Source organism: Mesoplodon densirostris, chromosome 4 (assembly GCF_025265405.1).
Source record: "Mesoplodon densirostris isolate mMesDen1 chromosome 4, mMesDen1 primary haplotype, whole genome shotgun sequence".
In the NCBI taxonomy this organism is placed as follows: domain Eukaryota; kingdom Metazoa; phylum Chordata; class Mammalia; order Artiodactyla; family Ziphiidae; genus Mesoplodon; species Mesoplodon densirostris.
The window spans coordinates 2,453,162-2,474,899 of record NC_082664.1 but is presented as its reverse complement, the minus strand read 5'-3'; the positions used below and the strand labels follow the sequence as shown (position 1 = coordinate 2,474,899).

Here is a 21,738-nt window from a genome sequence, read left to right as displayed (position 1 = left end):
TCCCACCGCGCGCCTTGCTGGGGAGGGCGAGGCAGGGGGCCGCGGGTCTCGCGGCTGATCCCGAGTCCCGAGGTGGTCCAGGTTCCGCGGGGCTGTGTCTGGCTGTCCCCGGGAACCCGGGTGTAGGGTGTGAGCGTGTGCTTCTGGAAGCGCCGCAGCCGCGCGGACAAACGAAGTTGCGGGTGTGGCCGGCCCCGGGCATAGGACAAGGGCTCCTGGGGCCGATGTGTTTCCGGAGGTGCAGGTGAGGAGTGTGTGCGTCGGCGTGCTACAGAGTCGCGCTTCCCGGGCCTGCGTATGTGTGTGTCTGTGTCCCAGAGCAGTTGAGGGGCGGGGGCTGCCATGTCCCGCCGTAACCAGATCCGGACGGGGTGACGCCCCTTTCCTTCAGGAGGCTTCGAGGAGCTAGGAAAGGGGAAGAGCTTCGGCCTCCAGGCCGAGTGGAAAGGGGCTGCACGACGTGGGACCGTGGAGTGAGAGTGGGGACCCTCTGCCCACTTTATGCTCCCCTCGCCGCTTTGCAGGCCAAGAACAACTGGGAGAGCTGGGGTTGGGGGGCAGATCACCCCGCTCCACTCTTTTCTGGGGAGTGAGTGCGTAGGTGGAGAGGACCTTTCAAGTGAAAGGGAGGGTGGGCAAAACATAAAGAAGGAGTCGCTTTGAGGGGCTCAGGAGAGGCGGGGAGCGGCTCGAATCTGTGTGAGGGTCTCACTGCGTGCCGGGGAGCTTCGGTTGGGGTCTACGCCTGGGCCGCGGTTTTCCAGCCGCCCTCTGCTCTGGCTCCGCTCCTTCTAGCCCCCCTCCCCCGGCGCGCCTCTTCGCCCTGGACGTGTGGCGCGGGGCCTCTTCCGAGCCACGCGGCGGCGGGTGCGCGGCGGCCAGCAGGGGGCGCTCGCGTCGCGAGAAACCGGGTGGCCGCGCCCGCGGAGCCCGACCCTGGATTTCTGGCTGACCCAGAGCCGGACCCGGAGCCGCCTGCCGCCTCGGATAGCGAAGACACTTAGGGCTAAGCTGGAGCGGGAGCAACTGGTCGCCGGAGAAGGGGGGCGACCTCCCAGCCGGAGACTAACAGGCAATTAATTCCGGAGCTAAGTTCCCATCTGCCCGGCCGGCTGACAACAGGTCCCGCGCACACCCCCAGGGCCACCTCCTCCCTCTTCCCGGGCGCACGGCGCGCACACCGGCCTTCTTGCACACGCGCGGCTGCAAAGACTCTCGTGCCGTTTGCAGACACGCCTAGGCACAGATACACTGGCATGGGCGCTGCATGTTCCGAGACGCAGAGCCCGGCGATACTCACCCACGCGTGACAGTTAGACCCAAAGTGTGGCCACCGACACGCGGAGTGCGCTGGATTTTCAGGGAAAAGCGATCGGGAGCCTGGGGGCCGGGGTTCCCTTCCACTTTGTTGTGTGACCTTGGGCAAGACCTTCCCCTCCGTGGCCTCAGTTTTCTCGCCTGTAAAGTGACGAGTGGGTTGGGGCCTCCCAGGGGACCCCAGTGTTCCAGGAGAGGAGCGGGAAGGCGCATACGCGCGCGTGTACGGGGCATCTCACCGTGGCCCTCAGCGCCCCTCCCTCGGGCTGGGACTCGCCTAACAGGTTGGGGGCCTCGGAGTGGGTGCGGCCGCGCGGCGCTGCGGGACCCCCTCCCCCACACACTGCAGAGCAAGGGCTTGGGCTGGGCGGGACAGCTCTCCCGGAGCCCCGCCCCTCCCCGCCCCCGGAGCCCCCGGCCCCGCCCTCGTTTCCGAGCGCGCTCGCCGCCGCAGCCACCGCGCTCTCCGCCACTTGCCTGCGCCGCGAACTTCGGAGCGGCCGGCCGGGCCATGGGGGCGTCCCCAGGCCGGATCACGTAGCCGCGGCGACCCTGGAGAGCCCTCGTGGCCCCGAAGCGACGGCCCAGCCCTTCCTGCGTCCCGGCCATGGGCAGCCGCGGCGCCCCCCTGTGTGCGGCGCAGCCCGCGGTACGCGCAGCGGGGCCCGAGAGGGAGGCGGGCGACGGGGGGCGGCGGACGGCCCGGGACCGAGCCCGGGACGCAGAGCACACTGGCAGGGTGCGCGGCGCCCCCTGGGGGCCGGGCCTGGAGCGGAGCGCGGGTGGCGACGGGCCTCCTGCTGGGGGGGGGCGGGCAATGAAAACCTCCCGGGATGGAAGAACACGGCGCGCTGCAGGTTCGCGCCCAGCGCTCGTAACTTTGTCGAGTGTGTCACTCGGGCTGGGTCGCTCAGAGGTCTGGAGTCTCCGGTGCTGGGTACCGGGGTGGCGCCGCCCAGCGGCCCAAGCTCACTGTCCCCTTCTGCCCCCCCCCAGGTGGCAGAGGGCGGCCCGGCCCGCGAGCCGCTGCAGCTGCTGGAGGTGCCCCCCCGCAAGAGGCTGACCGCCGGGCCCGAACAGGATCCATGCGGCAGCCGCCCTGCGCCCGAGGGCGCCGGCGCGGGCGCGGAGCAGGGCCACTCGCCCGGTGGAGGCGGCTGGTGCCGGCACTGCCACACGAAGCTCGCCGAGCTCAAGCGACAAGCGTGGAAGCTGGTCGGCGGGCCCGGGACACCCCTCCGGGTAAGTGACCCTTCCTCAGGCCGGCCCCTGGGACGGGTCCCAGGCTGGAACTTGGGAGTCTTCGGGGCCCGGAGGGAGGCGAGGTTCCACCGTGGATTTGGTGCCAATCCCTTCCCTTCTCTGGGCCTCGGTTTCCCGTGTGTTAACACCTTGTGTGTGAGTTGGGGCGTTTCATCCTAAGAGGGTCCCACTGTCTGATCGGAGGGGCTGGGCGGGCGTTTCTGCTACAGATGTCCCACAGCTGGAAGCCTAGTGTGTGTTTGGGAGAGGGAGAAGAGGGGGAGATGGCAGGGCCTCCACCCCGGGCGGGACAGCTCCTGCCTTGCCAGCGGCAAGAGGTTATTTGGTGCGTTGTCGCCCTTGGGGCACCTGGGCCCCCAGCCAAGTGTCTGGAAACTGCACACCTGGGGCAGGAGGGCTTGGAGGGCCAGAGGGTGGGCCAGCTGCTGTGAGGGGGGGGCCCTCCCTGTCCCCTCCCAGGGCCATGGATAAGAGGCGCGTATGGCTCACAGCCTGGGGCTCTGCCAGTTTAGGCAGTGGCCACCCATCTGGTTCCCCAGGCTCCAGCCCCAGCTGCCAAGGTGTTGGCCAGGGGACGGGGCTCTGCCGAATTCTGCAGCCAATGGGCTTGCCCTGGTCTTGGAAGGAGCGGGGACCATTGTTCCAGGAACAATGCGCTCTGGAAGTTTGCACAGCCTGGGAAGCTGGGGGCTGGGGGGGGGGGTCTCCAGAGGAAGCCCTTCCCGCCTGACCTGCAGCCTTTCTGAAAGCTGTCCTGGGAAGTAAGCCTGCATAATCCCCATTGAATCTAAATACAGTTCTCTGAGGAGGCCCTGCGGTCTGGGCGAGACCCTGGCCTCCTGGGGTCCAGCGGTGTTCCCCGTGGCATTGGGAGTGGGGATGTGAGTCTGGTTTGTGTCCTGGGCACCCTTGCTCTGCGGTCAGGGGAGGGGACCTGTGGCCCGTCCTGGGGTGGGGCTGCACGCTCCCGCATCTGCTGCCCTGAGCAGGGTGCAGCCTTGCCACGCTCTGTGCCCCAGATGGCCTGAATCTGGTTGAAAAGACATGAGAAGACCTTCACGGCCCCGGGAGAGGGTGTTCTGGGCTAGACTCCTGGGGGCCTGACAGGGCCACAGGGCCATCTTACTACCCCGTTAGGGGCAATTGAGGCCAGAGAGAGGAGAGGCTTTAGTGACTGAGCTGGGCTTTGCCTGGTGGTGCTGGACATGTGACCGGTGGGTCGCAGGTGGGCAGGGGATCCTGGTGGAGAGAGCTGCAGGTCACCCCAGTGGCTGGTGGATTCGGGGTCCCTCACCTGGGAGGTCTCGGTGGTCCTCTCCTGCAGACACAGCGCATCAGGGAAGGCCCTGGACCTCCCAGATGCTCACCTCCCACCTCCCCTGGCCTCCTCGAGTTTGGCTTTTGACACTGGGTACCCCTCGGTGCCGGGTGAGGGCTCACCCCCTTCCCCAGCTGTCCCTGGCCCCCAGCGGCCTGTTCACGCAGCAGACCAGGGTCTCTGGCTTTGTTGATCTCTTTGGCCCCTTCCCCCGCTGCATTTCCTCCTTTGTCAGATGGGGGTAGCCTCTGGGGTGCTGTCCAACCTGTAGGGTGCTGTGCCTGAGGAAGGGAGGGCCCCGTCATCCACTGCTTCTCCAGAGAGGGTGGGAATGGGCCCAAGGGGGCTTCAGGCCCTTGGGCTGAGCCACCCGGGCCGTGGGACGTGGGACAAGGTGGCTGGGGCCTTGGCGGGTGTCGTTGTCCTGTGTGACCCCGGCTGATGCGCACACAGCCTGCAGGCTCACCCGGCCTGCCCCAGAGCTTCCCGCAGGGCAGGCTGGGGAGATGGTGCCTGGGATGGGCTTGTGCAGCTGCTTCTGCTTTTAGTTTGGGAGGGACCAGGGGGACCCGTGTGTGCCCGGCTCTGGGTGAGCCCCAGGGGGTCCTCCCAGGAGTCTGGCCCGATGGTCCAGGGGCACTGGGCTCTGCTCTGAGGCTGACAAGGCACTGGAATGTAGAGTTTGTGGTCTAGAATTTTCCCTAGGGGGCCCTTTCTTCTTTCTCATTGTGAGGAGATGAACTTTGTGAGAACGGCACTTCACAGTTTACAGAGAACTTTGCTGGCTGTCATCTCACTTAGTCCCATGCTTGGGGCATCTGGGGAGGCCCCGCACCGGAGGTGGCTTGCTGGGCTCCCATGGCCTGGGGTGAGGGTGGAGCTGGGACCCTAGGCTGGCCGAGAGGCTCTTGCCCCTGGGGTCCCTGCCTGGTCTCAGGTGGGAGGGAGGCTTGCAAGGGTCGAGGGACGTGATCTTTCACGGCCACCCCATCCTCTGCCTGAGGCATCCCTGCCAGGGCTCGACTCCCCGCTGGCTTCTAGCCCACCCTCCTGCCAGCTGACAGCTCCGGGCTGTGGGGCCTTGGGCAGTTTCGCTGAGAGCTCGTGGCCTCGGTTTCCCTCTCTGTACCTGGGACCACCTTCGCACCCCTTTCACAGGTGTGTTGGGCCGCGTCTGGCACAGGCTGGCCCGTATGCCTCAGCCCTTGTTGCTTTTGCTGGGATGTGGGCTCGGGGGTCATGCTGTGCCCAGGTCTTCGGTGCCCATGGGAGGTGGGCGGGCGGCCTGGGTGGAGGGCCCGCCTCTCCCTTGCTGCCTCTGCTCCCTTCTCCCTGCGCCTGCCTCAGTTTCCCCACCTGGGCAGTGAGGATGACCGTGGTTCCCGCCCAGGGACCTCATCCATGCGGAGCAGATAGGACTGTGCCCCCTGCTTTTGAGCCCCAATGTCCCTGGGGGAGGGAACATGCTCTGCCTGCCCAGCTTGGAGCCCAGAGACCGTCCTGCCTGAATTGAGAGGGGCGGTGGGCCGGGCTGTGGAGGGGATTCCAGGCTGGGGCCTCTGGGCCTCCCCGGAGCCACCTCTGCTCTCACCAGGGTCCAGGGCCTTGTCTCTGAGTGACCCCGTCGGACGCCTGCGTGGCCTGGAGCATGCCCTTCGGACTGTCCTGTGGCCTCCGTGGGCCGCTCCTCCCGTGGGCCCCGCTGCAGATGCCCTGCTGCTCCCCAGACCCCCTCCCCCTGCCCCGGCCTCCCCGGGTGGTCCTGCCAGTTCCCTGCTCTGCCCTCCCTGCCCGTGCCTCTGAGAGGCCTCTGCTGGGAGCTCCCAGAACCCCCCACCCAGGGACCAAGGCCAGGCTTTCCTCTCCTCCACGACTGAGCGCCCTCCAGCTTAGCACTGGCCACTCCATCCCCCGAGTCAGAACCTGAGGCCCCAGCCTTCCCTGGCAAACTGGTCACCAAGTTCCTACAGGCCCCTTTCATTGTCCCCCGGCCCAGCCCACCCACAGCTGCCCACCCTCAGGGCAGCCAGAGGGGACTCTCTGAACCGTGGGGCCCTCAGGAGGGTCCCTGGCCAGTCCTGGGTCCTGCTGTCCAGCTGGGCCCTGCCAGACTGAGGCCAGACCGAGGCCCCCCGACAGGCACAGCCCCTGGGCACGGGGCCGCTTCTGCATTGCATGGTGGTCTGCCACAGCGCCCCTTTGGCAGACTCCCCCCCCACCGCGTGCCCCTGTGGCAGACTCCCCCCACCGCGTGCCCCTGTGGCAGATTCCCCCCGCCGTGCCCCTTTGGCAGACTTCTCCCCCACCCCTGGCCCCATACTCATTTGGTGGAACCGCACAGCCTGAGTTGCCCTGAGCCCCGCTTGGGCAGCTGACAGTGGTGGGGGACTCAGACCTCACTGAGTGGCCTCACTTTGAGCGCCTGGCACAGAGCCTGGCGGCCCTCCATGTGCAGTGAACCTCTCCTCCCCTCCCCTCCCCTCCCCTGAGCTTTCCCTCCCCCACATCTCCACCGTCCTCCCCGAGGCTACCCCTGCTGCCACCCGGCCCCGCCTTTTCTCAGCCCTTCCCACACTGCACGACCACTGTGTGGTCTCTGTGGCCAGTGTGCTACCCCCAGGCCGGGAGCTCTGTCAGGGCCGGCACGGGGTCTGGATCACCCAGAAACGTTTGTCGAATGACTGAGTGACCAGATCTTGCCTCCCACGCCCTGCTGTGTTCACCCCGAGGGCTGCTGGACTGGATCTTGGCTCTCCCCCCCGCCCCATAGGAGGCCCTTGTGGAGGATGGTGGTCCCCAGCCCCTTGCAGCCGTGGGGGGCAGGGGTCCTGCTCGGGGATCTGCTCCAGCTGCCGCCCAGATGCGTCGCGTGGAGGTGGTGACTCTTCTGGAACCCGTGGCTTCCACGTGTCAACACGGCACTGAATTGATGAGTGCTCCGATGGCGAAAGTGATCACTTCTCCTTTCGATCTTGCGAATCTCTCGCTCACCCGGGCAGGGGGGTCTCGTCCTCCCCCACCCTGCGAATTCCAGAACCACTGCCCACCCATGCAGCCCCAGCACTGGTTTGTGTTTTTCGCCAAGCTGGACAGCGAGTCTGAAGGCTGCCGGGAGGCTGTGGGCTCACCCCGGGAACAGCTCGGGGTGATGTGACCAGGCTCCTAAGGCTAGAGGCTTGGAGACACTCCCATCTCTCTCTGGGGCCTGGCTCAGGAGTGGTGGGCCTCTGTCACCACCCCCAGGAAGCCTGCGTGGTCTGTCCCCACTGCCCCCGGCTCTGACCGTACTGGTGTGCCATGGTGGGGTCCCGGGGGGGCAGGGGCTTGGCCCAGCTGGTGCTGGACATTTGCCACCTGGGGTCACGGTCCCTGGGCCCCTGTCCCCCATGCTGTTTGGAGCCTGGCCTGAGCTCCACCAGCTTCTGGAGGGGGGGTTCCCCGGGGCGGGGCACCTGGTGTCAGCAGCATTCTCCAGCTGAGCCAGGTGTTGGTAGGCTCCAGAGGCAGCTGGGAGGTGTGAGAGGGGCCGGTGCTCCCTGGGGCTGGCTGCTGGGCAGTCTCCCAGCTGGTAGGGGACTGATGACTCAGCCAGGGGGCGGATCAGGCTGCGGGGACCAAGCCTGGGCAGGAGGAGGGAGGAGGCCGCTCAGGCCTTGCCTTGCCACCTGGCCTCTGCGAGACCTCGGTCGGCCCCTCCACACCCTGCCCTGGCCCCCTCCTCCCTAAGTGGGCAGTGGTCTAGCTGGTGTCCCCTGCTGTCCCTGAGAACTTCCTTTGGTCCCATCCGTGTGCCCGTCTTGGGTCCTTGCTGGTCGGGGGTTTCAGGGGGAGAAGGTGGGCAGTGGGGGCGGGACTGAGCTTCAGGTCCTGAACACCTGCCCTCTGAACGTCAGCCAGAAGCGGAGATGGGGCTTTGGGGGCCGGCCGGGGTCTGGGGTAGGGAGCTCTGTGTCTCGCAGGAGGGAGCTTCTTGAGGGGAGTCCAGCTGCAGTCAGCACTGGGGCTGAGCAGGGGAGTGAGTTGTGGTGACTTTCCTCACTGCCTCTCTGCTGAAAAGGGGAGTGTCAGGGTGTCACCCCTGTACCTCGGGCTGCTCAGTGTCTTGCCGGGGGCTTGTCTTGGTCTGGCATGGCTTAAAGGAGGGGGTCTGGGGCCTTCTCAAGGCTCCCTCGAGTGTCCTGAAGGGATCGTTTACTTGGCAGTTGGAAGAGCTGGTTGTTGTCCTGAATGACAAGGAAAGTCTAGTTTCCTTTTTCCTTTGCCTACCAGGAAGCTCACAGCAAATGCAGTCTTCAGCTTCCGCCAACCGCATGGGCCCTTTCTCACACGTCTGTGGGAACTGATCGTTCCTAGCTTCTCTAACATGACTGTCTCTAGCCACGTGGTTTTACTTCCAATTTATGTCGAGTAGTTCCTGGAAGCCACCGCAGTTTTTGTGCAAGAAGGTGCGGGGTATGAATAAATAAACAGGATAGAAGTGGATCGAGTGTCCCTCAGTGTGTCTGGCCTCTGTCCACTTGTCTGCTTCCTGGGGACGGGGAACCCCTGTGGTGGGGGGTGGCATTCAGGGCCAGGCTGTCCCCTGTCAGGTTTCTGGAAGCAGCCAGTCTGGGCTGGCTGGGAGCCTCTGGGAGCCGCTCTCTGGTCATCCACCCCTGAGCCCTGACCTCTGAGCCCCATGATCTCCCTTCCCACTGGGTGGACGCGTGGCGGACAAGCCTCTCTCCCCACCTCTTGTGGCCCCCAGCTCCTGTGGCCCCAGCTCCTGTGGCCCCAGCTCCTGTGGCATGGTCGCTTCTTGGCAGGGCCTCAGCTGCCCTGTCTGGGAACAGTGTCTTTGGGCTGAGTAGACACTCTGGACCCCTCCGGGTGAAGGGGCACTTTCGCTTCTGGTGCTACGTTTTGTGGCCAAGGGACCCACGTGGACTGCAGGGCTCCTCGGAGGACTCCCCGGACTCATCTGGTCTGGTCCCTGCCCACCCTGGGCAGCATCCCAGGCTTTGGCTGTGGGCGCTGGGCTGGGGCAGGGGTGGGTGGGCTCAGCTGGGTGCCTGGGGCTGGCGGATTTATGGTCCTACACGGCCCAGTGACAGGCTGCTGTGTCCACCTCGGGTGGATGTCCTTACACCGCCGTGTACATTCACCTCTGATCCCGTGTGATGGATGCTGGCCTGCGCAACTCCCTCTGTTTCCGGGTGGAGTGTGCCGTGCGCTTGCCCTGCCCCGTGCCCTGTGCGGGGGTGTGGGCTGCAGGGTCGACTCCTTCCTAACTGTCCCGTCCTAGGCTCCCCGTCCCCATCCTCCCCCACACAGCCTCGGTGCAAGGCCACAGCCCAGTTTTGCTTCCTGGAATCCCCGCCAGCCCCACATACTTGGCCTGTTCAAAACCAGTCACCAGGGAGCAGGCCTCTGGGAATTATGTGCTTAGCTCCACCACCCCATGAGCCAGGGGAGGAAATAGCGGACACACGGGTGTGAGTGACTTGCCCGAGGCCACGCACCCTGGCTTCTCCGCCTCTGAAGTCTGTGCTCTTAACCAAAGTGCTCTGGGAGGGAGGGCTCTGGAAAGGGGCACCCAGGAGGACCTCCTGGAGGAGATGGTATTTGATCTGGGCTGGAATTAGCTCAGAGATGGGGTGAGGGTCTCCAGGGGTGGAGCATCAAGAGCTCAAGGATGGGGATGCCCGGAGCACACGTGGAGACTGTGTCTTGGGTGCCCTGTAGGTTGACAAGGGGAAAGCAGGATGAGGTCGAAGGTCAGGAGGTGGGGTGGAGTGCAGTTGCGCTCCAGCCCTGGAGTAGAAGTGGGGCCTAGGGTGTCCTGGGAAGCCCTCTGATAGAGAGCCGTAGTTCTGGGCTCTTCTGGCAGCCTTGTCGGAGGGCCTGGCGGGCGTGGGTGGCCCTGTGTGCAGGAGAACACGGTATCTGGGGCCACCTGGGGGCAGGGGCCCCATTCGGCTTCTGCACCTCCCCATTTTGCCGGGGCTCAGAGCCCCCCAAGTGGCATTGGGGGCCCTGGCCATGGCTGGGCTTGCGGGGTGCGATCTGTCACGGCCCGTTGTCCAGATGAGGAAACTGAGGTCCACAGGCTGTGCTCGCATCCAGAGGTGGACAGTCAGACTGAAGGTCATGTCTGGCTGGGCTCCAGGCACCCCCTCCCACCCCGCGGCGGGTGTCCTGATGGAGCTGCTTCTCCACCATCCTCACCCACTGAGGCCGTCCTGCCTGTCTGGCCTTTAGCCCCGCGGGCCCCCGCCACCCTTGTGTGGCCTCGTGTGGAGGATAGGGAGGCCATTGAGGGGAGGAGGTCTCAATGAGCTAGTGTGTGCCCCGAGCTAGCCAGCTGGCTGGCGCCTGGCACAGAGCCTTGGGGATGGGTGCCGGGCAGCGCTGGGTGGGCCAGGCTGCGGCCCCCCTGCCCCTCCCCCCGTGTCAGCTTGGGGCCTCAGAGCTGCAGGCCTGCAGGCCGGGGTGGTCTCTGGCAGCCTGGCTGGCAGAGGGAGGGTCGGGTTTGGGTCTCCAGACATCCCACTGGACCCAGCAGGTGGTGGGGCCTGGGGCTGGGGGCCAGGCCCCTGGTGAGGCTCTGGCTGGGTGGGAGGGAGGGAGGGAGGGCCTGGGATGGCTGCGGTGTGGCTGGAAACCGAGCCCACTGCACGCGACCTGGGAATGTCCTCGACAGCAGAGCCTGGGAGGGCAGCGCCCGGCCCGGCAGCCAGGGGTCCCTTCCTGGACCTGTTGTCAACTCCGGAAAAGGGGGCCACGCGGGGTCACGGCCCAGCTGCTTTGTTTGTGGAGAGAAGGGAGGATGGGGCGGAGGGAGCTGTGGCGGGTGGGACCTTGCTCAGCGCCTGCTTGTCGAGCCTGACCGTGTGTCTGGCCTCTGGGCCCGTGTGCTCTCCTAGCCGCCCTGCTAGTGGGTGCCAGGGCCCCCTTTTAAAAGATGCGGTGATGGGGGCTCAGAGAGGGTTGCCTCATAGCCCTGCGGCCTGGGGTCTTTTCTGAATTGGGGAATAGAGCCCCTTCCCACCCCCTCCCAGGGGGGCATCCGTGGCGGTGGGGTGGGGGGCTCCTGGTCATCTCCCCTCCTGCCCTGCGGGGCGGCCTGGCTGGCCGGGCTGGGGAAGCCTCTCCTGGTGGTGATGGTGGGGCAGCGTGGCCCCCTCCAGGACTCCCTCACAGGAGCAAATGGAAAGATTACTTAAAGCAACTTGGAGACCCAGAAACAAAGCGAAGAATGAGAAGTCATCATTTTTAAGTGCGGGGAGGCTCCCTGAAAGCCAGGCAGCATGCAGGGTAGCTGGTACGCAATGCTCAATTGAATCAAATTAAGAAAAACATTTTCCAGTGCAAGTAAAATATCTGTTTAATTAGGCCACAAAGAGGAAACTAAAAGTAATATTTTGCAGCAGGAAAACTACTGTCTTTCTGAAGTTGCTGGGCTCCGGAGGGGAGGGGTGGGTGCCAGGCTGCACGGTGGCCGGGGCTTTCAGGGGTTAAGATTCTGGAACTTGGGCCTGTGGACCCTGGAGCTGCCAGGAGCTGCCCCAGGGCTGGGAGAGGAGACCAGGCCCAGGGGAGGGAGGGCTGCTCTGCCCAGGCCTCCCCCAGCTCCCCACCCCGTGCTGGGGTCTGAGGATTATTGGCTGCACTGGGGGAAGGGGTGGCTGAGGAGTGGGGAGGGGCCTTTGTCTCCCTGAGGGCTGCCCAGGGGTCGGCAGGTGGTGTGGAAGGTGCCGTCACCCCTCACCTTCTGGGGTCCAGGGTGCCCGTCCTGGGGGTGGCCCATGCCAGCTCCCAGGAGAAACCCCCTCCCTGGAGCCCTGAGCGCTGGGCCAGGGTGCGGGGGGCGGGGATCCTGGCTCTAGGCCTGTCCTGCCCAAAGCTTGCGGTCCCCAGGCCGGTCCCCCCAGTGTGGGCTGTGGTTCTGAGTGACCAGCGTGCAGTGACTGTCCCAGGCTGCTCAGTGGCCCAGCTGCCGCCCGAGCAGCCGCTTTGGCCTCTGCGCTGGCCCCGCCGCTGCTGCCTGGCCTGAGGGGCTCAGGGTCCACTGGGCTCTCCGTGTGGTCACCCCAGGCCGGTCCCTCCTCCTGTTGGCCTTCGCCATCTCACGTGTGTGACAGGAGACGGAGGTTGGAGAGACGGGCCTGCCCCACGCCGGGAGCCCCTCGAGGCCCGGGGGATCGGCCAGGCCTTCGGCGGTGATGATGTGAGGGTCCCCCAAGGGGTGGGCTCGGCTGCCAGCGCTGCAAGGGGGTGCCTGGCCCCTCAAGGGGGCTCTAGCCGTGGGGTGGGCCCGGGTGTGTTGGGCCTGGCCCTTCTGGGAACGTGTGAAGCAGGACTCGTGGGGACGCCACGAGCGCGGAAACCCCTGCAGTTGGCTCAGCGAACAGGTGACCGGGCGGCCCTGGGCTTGTCTCCCTGTGCGGGGGGTGCTGGAGCTTGGGGGGCTTGTGGTTCCCACGTGGGGCTTTGATGCTCAGAGCCTGAGGCCCGAGGCTGCTGGGGCCTCCCTGGCGCCCCACCTGAATTCCTCGGGACCGGCTGGGGGCGGGGCTCGGGCTGGGGGCTGCCGTGGCCGGGCGGTGGGGGTCTGGTGCGGGCCCAGGGCTGTTAGCAGCCCCCCGTGCCCTGCGCTTCCCACTTGCCTCCTGCCTCCTCCTGTGCAGGCCGCGGAGGGGATGCCAGGGTTCCCCAGAAGCGGAGGCCCTAGAACAATGGGCAGCTGGGCCTGGGCCGGGCGGGGTCTGGGCCGCCTTTCAAGTCGGTTAATGGCTCTAGCGGGCCGCCCTCCCTTGCCCTCTCACCAGCCCACCATTAGCTGCCTCCCGCTGAGTGGAAAAACCAGAGTCATCAGGGCCGGGCCAGGAAAACTGGCAGGGTTGGGGGTGGGGGATGGAGTGACAGCCGGCCCCTGTGAGCCAGGCATGGCTGGGCCGCCGTCTGGATTCCATCTGTGGCCCACGGGCAACACGAGTGGGGTCCCCGTGGCGTTTCTGGGCCTCCCCCGGGCCCCACGGGGGAGCAGCAGGCGGGGGTGGTGTCACTGATTGGGACCAGATATCCCCGGCGCTTCCGAGGCTCTGGGGCCCGCCAGCCCCAGCTGGAGAAAAGCCAGGCCTTCCGGAGCGGCCCGTAAATCAGGTAGCTGGCAAGGCCTGGACTGGCTGGGGTCACGCTGTCGTTCGACCAGGCCTGTCCGGGGGCACGTGAGGGGGCAGCTCGAGGGCCGAGCGTGCCGGGAGCGTGGGGCGGCGCAGGCACACCCAGTTGGACGTGCTTTGCTTCACTGCGCTTCACAGGTGCGGTGTTTTCTGCGAGCCGAGGCCTTGTGGCAACGCTGTGTCCAGCGAGTCTGTCAGCGCTGTTTTTCTGACAGCGTCGTTTTTAAATCCGTGCTGTTTTTTAACGTTAAATTTTTTTTTTAGACACAATGCTGTTGCGCGCCGAACAGATTACAGTGCGGTGTAAACAGAGCTCGTATAATTGGGAAACCAAAAAACTCATGTGACTCGCTTTATTTCAATACTCCCTTTATTGCGGTGATCTGGACCGAAACTGAAATATCTCCGAGGTCTGCATGTCCTGGGGACACAGAAGCAGAGCGATGGCCGGCTGATGCTGGACCAGCAGAGTGTACTTTCGTGGCAAGGCCACTCTGTCTCAGCTGTCACCCCCTGGAGCCCTCCCAGGCGTCTGTGGACACTGGTCAGGCTCGGGGAACCCTGCTGGGATGAATGAGGCACCCCCTTCTGCATGGTGCTTACGGCTTCTGCATCTGAGGGTTTGGGGAGGTCGTGGTCCCTTTTTGGCCACGAGGGTGGCTGGACTGGAGCCAGGCCTTGCCTAGAACCTTTTGGGAGAAGTGTGGCCAGGGAGGGGGGAAGGCCCCGGCTCTGCAGATTTGCAGCGGGTCCAGGCTGTGGTGACGGGGAGGGATGGGGCCGGCCGAGTCCACTGGCTGGCCGAATTGGAGACCCAGGCCCGCATTTGGGGTTGGCTCTGTCAGGTGGCACTGGGAAAGTCCTGGGTGGCCACAGCCACAGCTGGGCTGGGCTCCTGCCCTGCTGAGGGGCTGGTCCCAGCACAGACCCGGAGCCCGGCGGGGCTGCCCCGGGCAGGGGCAGAGGCAGAGCCTGGCTGGGGGTCGAGGTGCAGGGGCTGGGCCCCGAGAATGGGGCTCTTAATGGCCTCCCTCCAGTGAGCTTCCTTCGGAGGATTGGCTCCCTCCTCCTCTTCTTTCTTCCAGAGATGTCACCTCCTCCAGGAAGCCCTCCCTGACCTCCAGGCTAGGCGAGGGCCTCCTCTGGGCTCCCCTGGCTCCTGTTCTTAGCCCTCTCTGGTTACCAGGCTTGCAGTTAGACCCGTGTGTCCCCCTCAGTGCAGGGCAGGGGGTGGGCTGCAGGGACCAAGTCCATGCCCGGGATGGAGCATGGAGGCCATCGAACCTTGCCTCCTGTCTCTGCTGGCCGCGCTCGGCCTCTGTCTTCCCGTGGACTTGGAATTGCCAGCTCGGCCCTGTGGAGCAGGGCCGGAGATGCCGCAAAGGCAGGGGGAGGGTCTCCAGCCCCCCAGCCCCACCTCCACTGGCTCTGGAATAGACGTGGCTTCCAGCCGGGCCTGCTGCTGGCCGCCCCCAGCCCGCCGGGGATGCCTTGTTCTGCCGGCCCCCTGGCTGCTCCTCGGCCGGGCGGCCTTGGCCTTGGCTGCTATCTGCACGTCGGGGAGCGTGCGAATGCCTCGTTAGCCGTGAGCGAGCGTGGTGATGACGGCAGGAGGAGCTGGGCAGTTGTCAAGGGCACCGCGAGCCTCACTCTCAAGCCCCGATGGTTATTTCCTGCTGGGTGTGTGCCGACGGCACCGTTCAGGGCTTTTTAGTCAGCTGAGGATGGTGCAGCGGCCGCCATGCATGCTGGCTTGGCGCCGTGGACGTGAGGACCAGGCGGTGAGTCCTGGCACCCAGGCACTGATCCCTTTGTCCCTTTGTCCCCTGTTCCCCCAGGACCCGTGCCTCTCCGCTCTGCTTCTTGACGAGGTGCCTGCGTGTCGCCCGGAGGCTGAGCGCCGCTGTGACGTCTGTACCACGCACCTGACCCAGCTCACACGGGAGGCTCTGCGGCTGCTGCAGGCGCCCGCCAGCCGCGAGGACCCGGACGCCCCCCATGGAGGCCCCGGACTCATGCCTCCCAGCCCCGGTGCCGCCGCCAGCCCAAGGGATGGACCAGCGCCTGTGGGCCCGGTGGGGCGGCAGCTGGGCCGAGCGGGGCCAGACCGGAGGAAGGGGCTGGGCTGGCCGTCCGGGCCCAGCGTCCAGGTGTCAGTGGCACCCGCCGGCCTGGGCGGGGCACTGAGCACGGTCACCATCCAGGCCCAGCAGTGCCTAGAGGGCATGTGGAGTGTCTCGAGGGTCAACAGCTTCCTGCCACCGACGTGCCTGGTGAGTGCCCGGGGCGCAGTGGGCTGTGGGCACCCTGGGATACCAGGCAGGACGCTTACAGTCGGTCAGGGCTGGGCGCTCTCCGGGGCTGAGTGCCCAGCTCAGTGGGTGCCCTGTAGCACGGCTCCCCCTAGAGCAGGGGGGCTGTGCCTTTTGGAGGAGGCCCCAGACATTCTCAAGGCCCTCGTCAAGTCAGCCTACAAGGTCACTGGGGGGCAGGGTCCTCTTGTGTACCCTGGAGCATCGCTTCCACCTGGCACAGCCCTGTGGTTGGGGACGGTTTGGCCACTCTCAGAGCATGCATGGTGCCGTGGGCTGACGGAAGGGCCCTGTGGGCTGCTGGGACAAGATCAGACCGTCATCCAACATCTCCTCCTGGTGACTCCCCGTCCAGGCTCTCCTGCCTGGAGCGCAGCAGCCCTGGGTGACACAGCCCTGCCCCGTGGACAGGTGACAGAACCTGGAGGGTATCGGGGGGCCTGCAGGTGGTGGGGACCCCGTTCCCGCTTACACGGGGCCTGGTTTCTCAGGAGCCGCCTCTTTTTGGGTGACTGTGGGATACCCCCCTCCCCGCTCCGGGGCTCCCCTACTCAGGCCCACCAGATTGTCACCCACAGCAGTGGCGTAGCTTCCGTGGAACCAGCTCTGGGCACCAGGGGTGCTGGGGGTGCCCCGGACCTGGGCTAGGTGTGCTCAGGGAGGGCCCCGCGGCCTGAGATGACCCCAGCTCCGGAGGGCGGAGCTGGGGGCCCGGCCCCGCCTTGGTCACAGGGCTTTGCTGGTGGGAGTTTCTCCCAAGTGTCCTCTGTGTCCCCACAGTCTTCCTTCTAAGAGAAGGCGTACCAGGGTAGGGGGGTCGGGAGAGGGTGGGTTTTTGGATCGGGGGTTTCCTGGGACGCTGGAGGGTTGCTTTGAGTTTGGTGGTACATGGGACTAGGTGTGCTAGGCACCGGCAGGGCCTTTCCCCAGGAGGCCCAAGCCCTGCACGACAGGGTGGGGTTGGGTGCCTTCTCCTGGGGGCCCAGCCGTGCCCGGAATAGGGGCTCACCAAGCGACAAAGTAGAAGGGACCCTGTAAGCAGAGGGACTGGTCTGTGTGCGTGGAGGTGGGGAGGCCTTACTGGGAGACAGAGCTGGGGGTGGGTCGCGACCGGCAGGGAGCAGGTGCCCGTGTGGCACAAGTGTTGGTGGCTGTACCGTCCGCCCCGCGTGGAGCCCCAGGGGCAGGGAGACGGGTAGGTGGCTGTGAAAGCCTTTCCAGTCGCCACAGCGCCAGCCGCACCAACTCGCCCAGCAAGTGTCTCTGAAATAGAACACGAGGCCGACGTCTCCTGGGGTCTCCGTGCCCTGTGGGGCTGTGGGACATGGAGGCACGAGGAGGTGGGGCAAAGTCCGTACAGCCCCCGGGCGGGACTGACCCCCACCCTGCCCCCGCCTCTGGGCTTGTTGGCCCCTCTGAAGGCACTGAGATGTGCTGGCTGGACGTTGCCGCCCCCAGGGTGGCCCTTGGCGACGCCCTGCCCTTGCTGGGAGCTGGCCCGCTGTGACTCGCTGCTGGAGCTGGTCTGCCCGAGGCTGCCCTGTCCTTGGGGCCTCCCTGGCCCTCAGTAGCCTGGGGTGCACAGGGGGCTCCCAGGAAGAACTTCTGGTCTGAACTAGCCTCTAGTTGGTGTGACAACGCACCCTGGGTGTGGCCTCACTGCTTCTGACTCCTGCATTTGTTAAGTCCTGAGTGAGGCCAAGAAGAGGGAGGCCAGCCTCTGCCGTGCCAGTCCCATGGTGCCTCCTGGCCCGAGAGCTGGGCTGCCCGGGAGGAATGTGCCGAGGGGCTCGAGAGAGCTGGGCGGCTTCCTGGAGGAGGTGGCATTGAGCTGGGCCTGGAGGGAAGTGTCAGAGATGGTGGGCCCAGCGAGAAGTGTATGGGGGCAGAGGAGGCTGCTGGGAATAGCCAGGGGGCTCCTTACCTGGGAGGGAGCCGAGCGCAGTCTTGCAGGTGGAGAGCGGGCTTGGCCGCGGCTCTGAGGGCTCCAGGAGGTGGAGGAGTGGGGTGAGCGGAGGTGGGGGAGGGCGGGATGGCGCAGCGCCTTGGTGGCGTCACTGGCCTCTAGCTGGGCAGCCCCACCGGCGGCCTGCACACCGTAAAACGTGAGCGTTTAAGGCTCCCTGTTGGTTTTATGTGTGCATTGATTGCGATCAGGGCGGGTGGGAGTGGATTTATAATTAGACAACAGTCCTGGCGATCAATAGAGAGATTATTAGAACCATAAATAGAACTTTTGGACTCAGATGAGGTAATTTCCCCTGAGCCGGGTATTGACCATTAGAGGTGGCCCTGGAATGTTGAAATACTGCACGTTAGGCTCTAGAATTAAATACTTCTGGAGAGACGTGCTGTGAATCTCCAGCACAGCCCATCAGCGGGCCTGGGTGCCATGGTCTCTAGGCGGACTTGGATCTGGGCGGGCGAGGTGGGCGGAGAGGGCCTGGTGTGTTCTAGGCGCTGTGGCTGGGAGCCTGCCCCATGGGCTGCCGGGGGTCATTCTGTGCGCATGGCTATCTAGTGTCCGGACAGAGCAGCCCTCAGCCAGCCACGCTATTGTTGAGACTGTAGCCCACTTCCCCGTCCAGAGCACAGAGCTCAGCCCTTTCCGGGTCATTCACCTCCGGAGTGTCCGGAGTGTCCAGTGATGATTCCCGACAGTGGGAGCCGCCCAGCGGGACAGTCGGGCAGTTGCTTTCCAGACTGCGTCAGACAGAGGCACTTCTGCCGCCGTGGGGGATGGAGGTGCCCGTGGGCCACCCCAGGTGCTCGGCCCTGGCCTGCTCCACGGGGACACAGCTGTGAACTGTGATGTCTCCCCCATGTCGGCAGGGCCCCGTCAGATGTTCACAGGACATCTGCACTCGTTTTACTGCTAGATGCCAAGAGATTGAGGCTTTGGCCTCCTGACCCCACGGTAGGCTAGAGGTAGCACGGCCTGTGGCGGCCGAGGGCGGGACTGAGTAACTGGGTGAAGGGTGCAGCCACCTTGGGTCCAGGCTAGCAGAGCCTGTGCGAACCTTCCCTAGTCTTGTAGACACGGGCCGGGCCCTACCCAGGGCCCCACAGTTCGTGGAGGAGGACCTGGAGCAGAGGGTTCCCAGCCTGCCGCAGGGGCTGGGGCTGCGGAGGCTCGGCCTGGACAGGGAGGATGGAGGGCTTCCTGGAGGAGGTGCTGCACGCTGCTTTGAGTGGGAGGTGAGGTCATTTTTGGTGGAGCCAGGATTTCCCTCTGTCCATGGAGGCTGGGTGGCCCCGGCCTGGGGACCTGGCTCCTGCTGCCTCTGTGCCTGCCTGCTTGCCTCCCCCCACCTTCCCGTGAACCCTGGCAGGGGTCCCTGGTGGGTGCTCACCTGTCCTCGGGGACAAGGCCGAAACGGTGTGGGATGGAGGGAGCTTTGTCTCTCTGACCTGGCTAACCCGTTGCTGGTACCCCCTCTGGGCCTCAGTTTACACACCCGTGGAGTGGAAGTTGGACAGATGGCCCCCCACTTCCATGTGAGGTGCTTCTGTGACATGGGGGCGGGACAAGGCACCTGCAGAGGCTAGGACCGTCCCAGCCCGGGGCCCTCTGGGTGACCGGGCAGAGCTTTGAGGGGGCCCAGCACACGCCCAGAGGACAATGCCACCCGTGCCCCCTGCAGCTCTGGCCGCCCCTTGGCCACCCCATCCTCTGCCTCCCCACCTTTCCTCTGGGCGCGAAATGGCCCCCGGAGAGGTGTTTATCCTGAGGAGCTGGGGAACGCTGTCCTTCACGGGCCACAGTCTTGCAGGTGCGGAATGCAGGCCCAGAGGGCTCCTAAGGAATGGGTTAGCTTGGTGTTCCCCAAACCGTGCTCCTTGGCACCCTGGCGCCCCATGGTGGGCACCCTGTAGAGAGATCTGGAGCCTCCTGCAGGGGCCTCCCGGGACGGTGGGCCCTCCTTATGCTCTCCTCTCTTCATGCTTTTCTTTCCTTGCTGCTGTGGCGCCTCCGTCACGTTTTCTGTTTGGCCGCCCGCCCACCCCCGCCCTCGCCCCCCCACCATCTGCTGTCCCCGTGTTGTGTCGTGTCGTGGTCTTCCCTCCCGCCGCCCTCCCCCTCGACTTCTTTTCGCGCGTCTGGGCTCTGCTTCCGGCAGGAATCGGCAGCGGCCTCCCGGTGGCCGGAGCCGGGTCTCGGCAGCTCGTGGGCCGGCGGAGCCGAGGTGCGTGCGGGACCCCCAGCAGGTCAGTGTGGGGCTCGGCCGGCCGTAGGCAGGCTGGGTGGCCTGCACCATTGCTGGTGGGGCCGGACGTTCTGGCTGAAGGCAGAGATGCCAGCGTGGGAGGTGGGATGCTTGGGCCCCGCGGGAGTGGGTGGAGGGCCGTGTGGGGCCGTGACCTCACAGCCCTGTCCCCTGCCGTCCAGGCGGCCTTGCTGGCCAGCGTAAATGGGCCAGCCTGGGCCGCTGGATGTGGGCCCCGCCTTGGGCCAGTTGGAGCAGCGGGTACCAGGGGTGTTGCGGGGATGAGCCCTTCCCTGGCCCCTGGGAGCCCCCGGCTGTGCGCTGCTCACAGAGGGGTGCTCAGCCAGACCCAGGCCAGACCCTGTGGGTGACACAGCTTTTAACATCAGTCCTGTCCTCCACCGCTCTGCTCGGCAAAGGAGTTTAGATCTCTCATGGGGAGCACGTATGTTAAGTGACAGAAAGGGGACTGACGTTTGAGGTGAGGGAGCATCGCAGGTCACGTGCGTGTAAGGCCGCAGGGGAAGCAGTCAGCGTCCAGGCTGTGGGGGACCTTGGCTGCCCCGCGTCACTCACGTTTGCCTTGAGCTCCACAGCTGCCTGGAGGAGAAGCAGCGTCGGTTCCCGTTGCCCAGGTCTAGGCCTGGCTGACCCTCCACCCACCCAGCCTTGTGGAATGTTCCCTGTGAGCGGGTGCCCCTCTGTTCCTGCAGCACCCCCCACCCCCGCCCTGGGGCACAGGGCCCACCTCCTGGCCGTGAGCCCCGCGTGTCCCTGCCACGCCTTGTGCTCCTGGAGGACAGATTTATTGAACACCTACTATGTGCCAGGCAAGGTGCCGTGGACGTGGAGGAGGCCGGGCAGGCATAGAGGCTCCCTCCGGGGCCTCCTGAGTCCTGGCATGCACTAGGTGCTCGTGCAAGCTTGGGGGATGGGAGAATATGGTGCTGGGTAGTTGAGCCTGGCCTTGTCTCTCTGGGAGTGGGCAGCACTACATAGACTGGGGGAAGCCGGGGGAGGTCTGAGGGCTGGGGGAGGCCAGGGCAGGCACAAAGAGTGGCCTGGAGAAGGAGAGGGCTGGCCGGACTGGGTTCTGAGGGATGCATAGGAGTTCCTGCCCTATAGGCAGCTGCAAGGCAGGTGGCAGGGTGTGGTGCGCTAGCACAGTGCCTAGCGAGGGCCTGGACTGTTCCAGGTTGGCCCTTCTCTGCCACTGACCTGTCCTTGTAGCCTTGGGGGTGCTGCAGAGGGGCCAGGTGGGGGTGCTCGGCGTCCATCCAGCTTAAGGTTTGGGGCTCGCTTTGAACTTCCTTTGCAGACATGGTTATGCTGAGTCCCTAGGGGGGTTTTGGGAGCTGGTGCTGACCACAGGCTGAGTGGGGTGAGACCCTCTGCTGTGGTGAGGAGGGATGCTGCCGTGAGGTGGCGGGACCTCCTGCCAGAACATTCCTCCTGGGGCCCATGATGGCTTATTCTGCTGAAGTGCCACCCTGGCTTGTGGCCGTGTCACTTGGGAGACCCCGAGGACGCTAGGCCCTCTAGAGTGTGGGTGCTCCCTGGGTTCCTCACAGGCAGGGTCACCAGACAGGCCCCTGTCCTTTCATCCAGGTACAGAGGATGCCCTGGACAGGGCTCAGGGCCAAGTGAAGCCAGAAGCCCCAGGGACTGGGCTGTGGTGCCTGGGGAGCCTCGGAGGCTGGGGCCCTTGGGGGAGGGGATGGGGCTTGGGTGGCCGACGTCCATCCCCCTCCAGGGCCAGGTCTGGCCTGGGGGTCCAGGGCCCGGCACGTGTGTATAAATGTAATATACAGTGGCCAGATCTCAAGTTGGCCAGCGCCGTCCTGGGAGCGTTTAATTACCTTTGTGCTTCGTTACGAGGGTGTCTCCCTTTCCGGAATTTATTTTAGCTAATTAGCTGGAAATGCCAGAGTAGTGTTTCAGGTGATGGGAAGACAATGTATTATCTATCATACATGGGGCAGTTAGTGCTCGTGACAGATATTTATTGTGGTTCCTTCTCAGTTGTGCCTCTGGGTGCTCCCAGACAGATGGCCCAGGGGTGAGGGGTGGTCCCTGTCCATCGGCCCTGCCCACTGTGGTCACTGTGTTTCTGGAACTGGAAGGGGAGGGGCTGGAAAGTCCAGTCCCCGGGCGGG

The 21,738-nt window shown here is 65.4% G+C and overlaps 1 protein-coding gene across 1 annotated transcript in view; it reads left to right on the top strand.

Moving 5' to 3' along the window:
* Window positions 1-1,924: 1,924 nt before the first annotated feature.
* KIF26A (kinesin family member 26A) overlaps window positions 1,925-21,738 on the top strand; it is a 38,983-nt gene continuing 19,169 nt past the window's right edge. Inside the window, exons 1-3 of the mRNA XM_060097865.1 lie at window positions 1,925-1,966; window positions 2,314-2,559; window positions 14,901-15,335. Coding sequence (XP_059953848.1) covers window positions 1,925-1,966; window positions 2,314-2,559; window positions 14,901-15,335 — 723 coding nt within the window. The remainder of the gene's footprint in view (window positions 1,967-2,313; window positions 2,560-14,900; window positions 15,336-21,738) is intronic.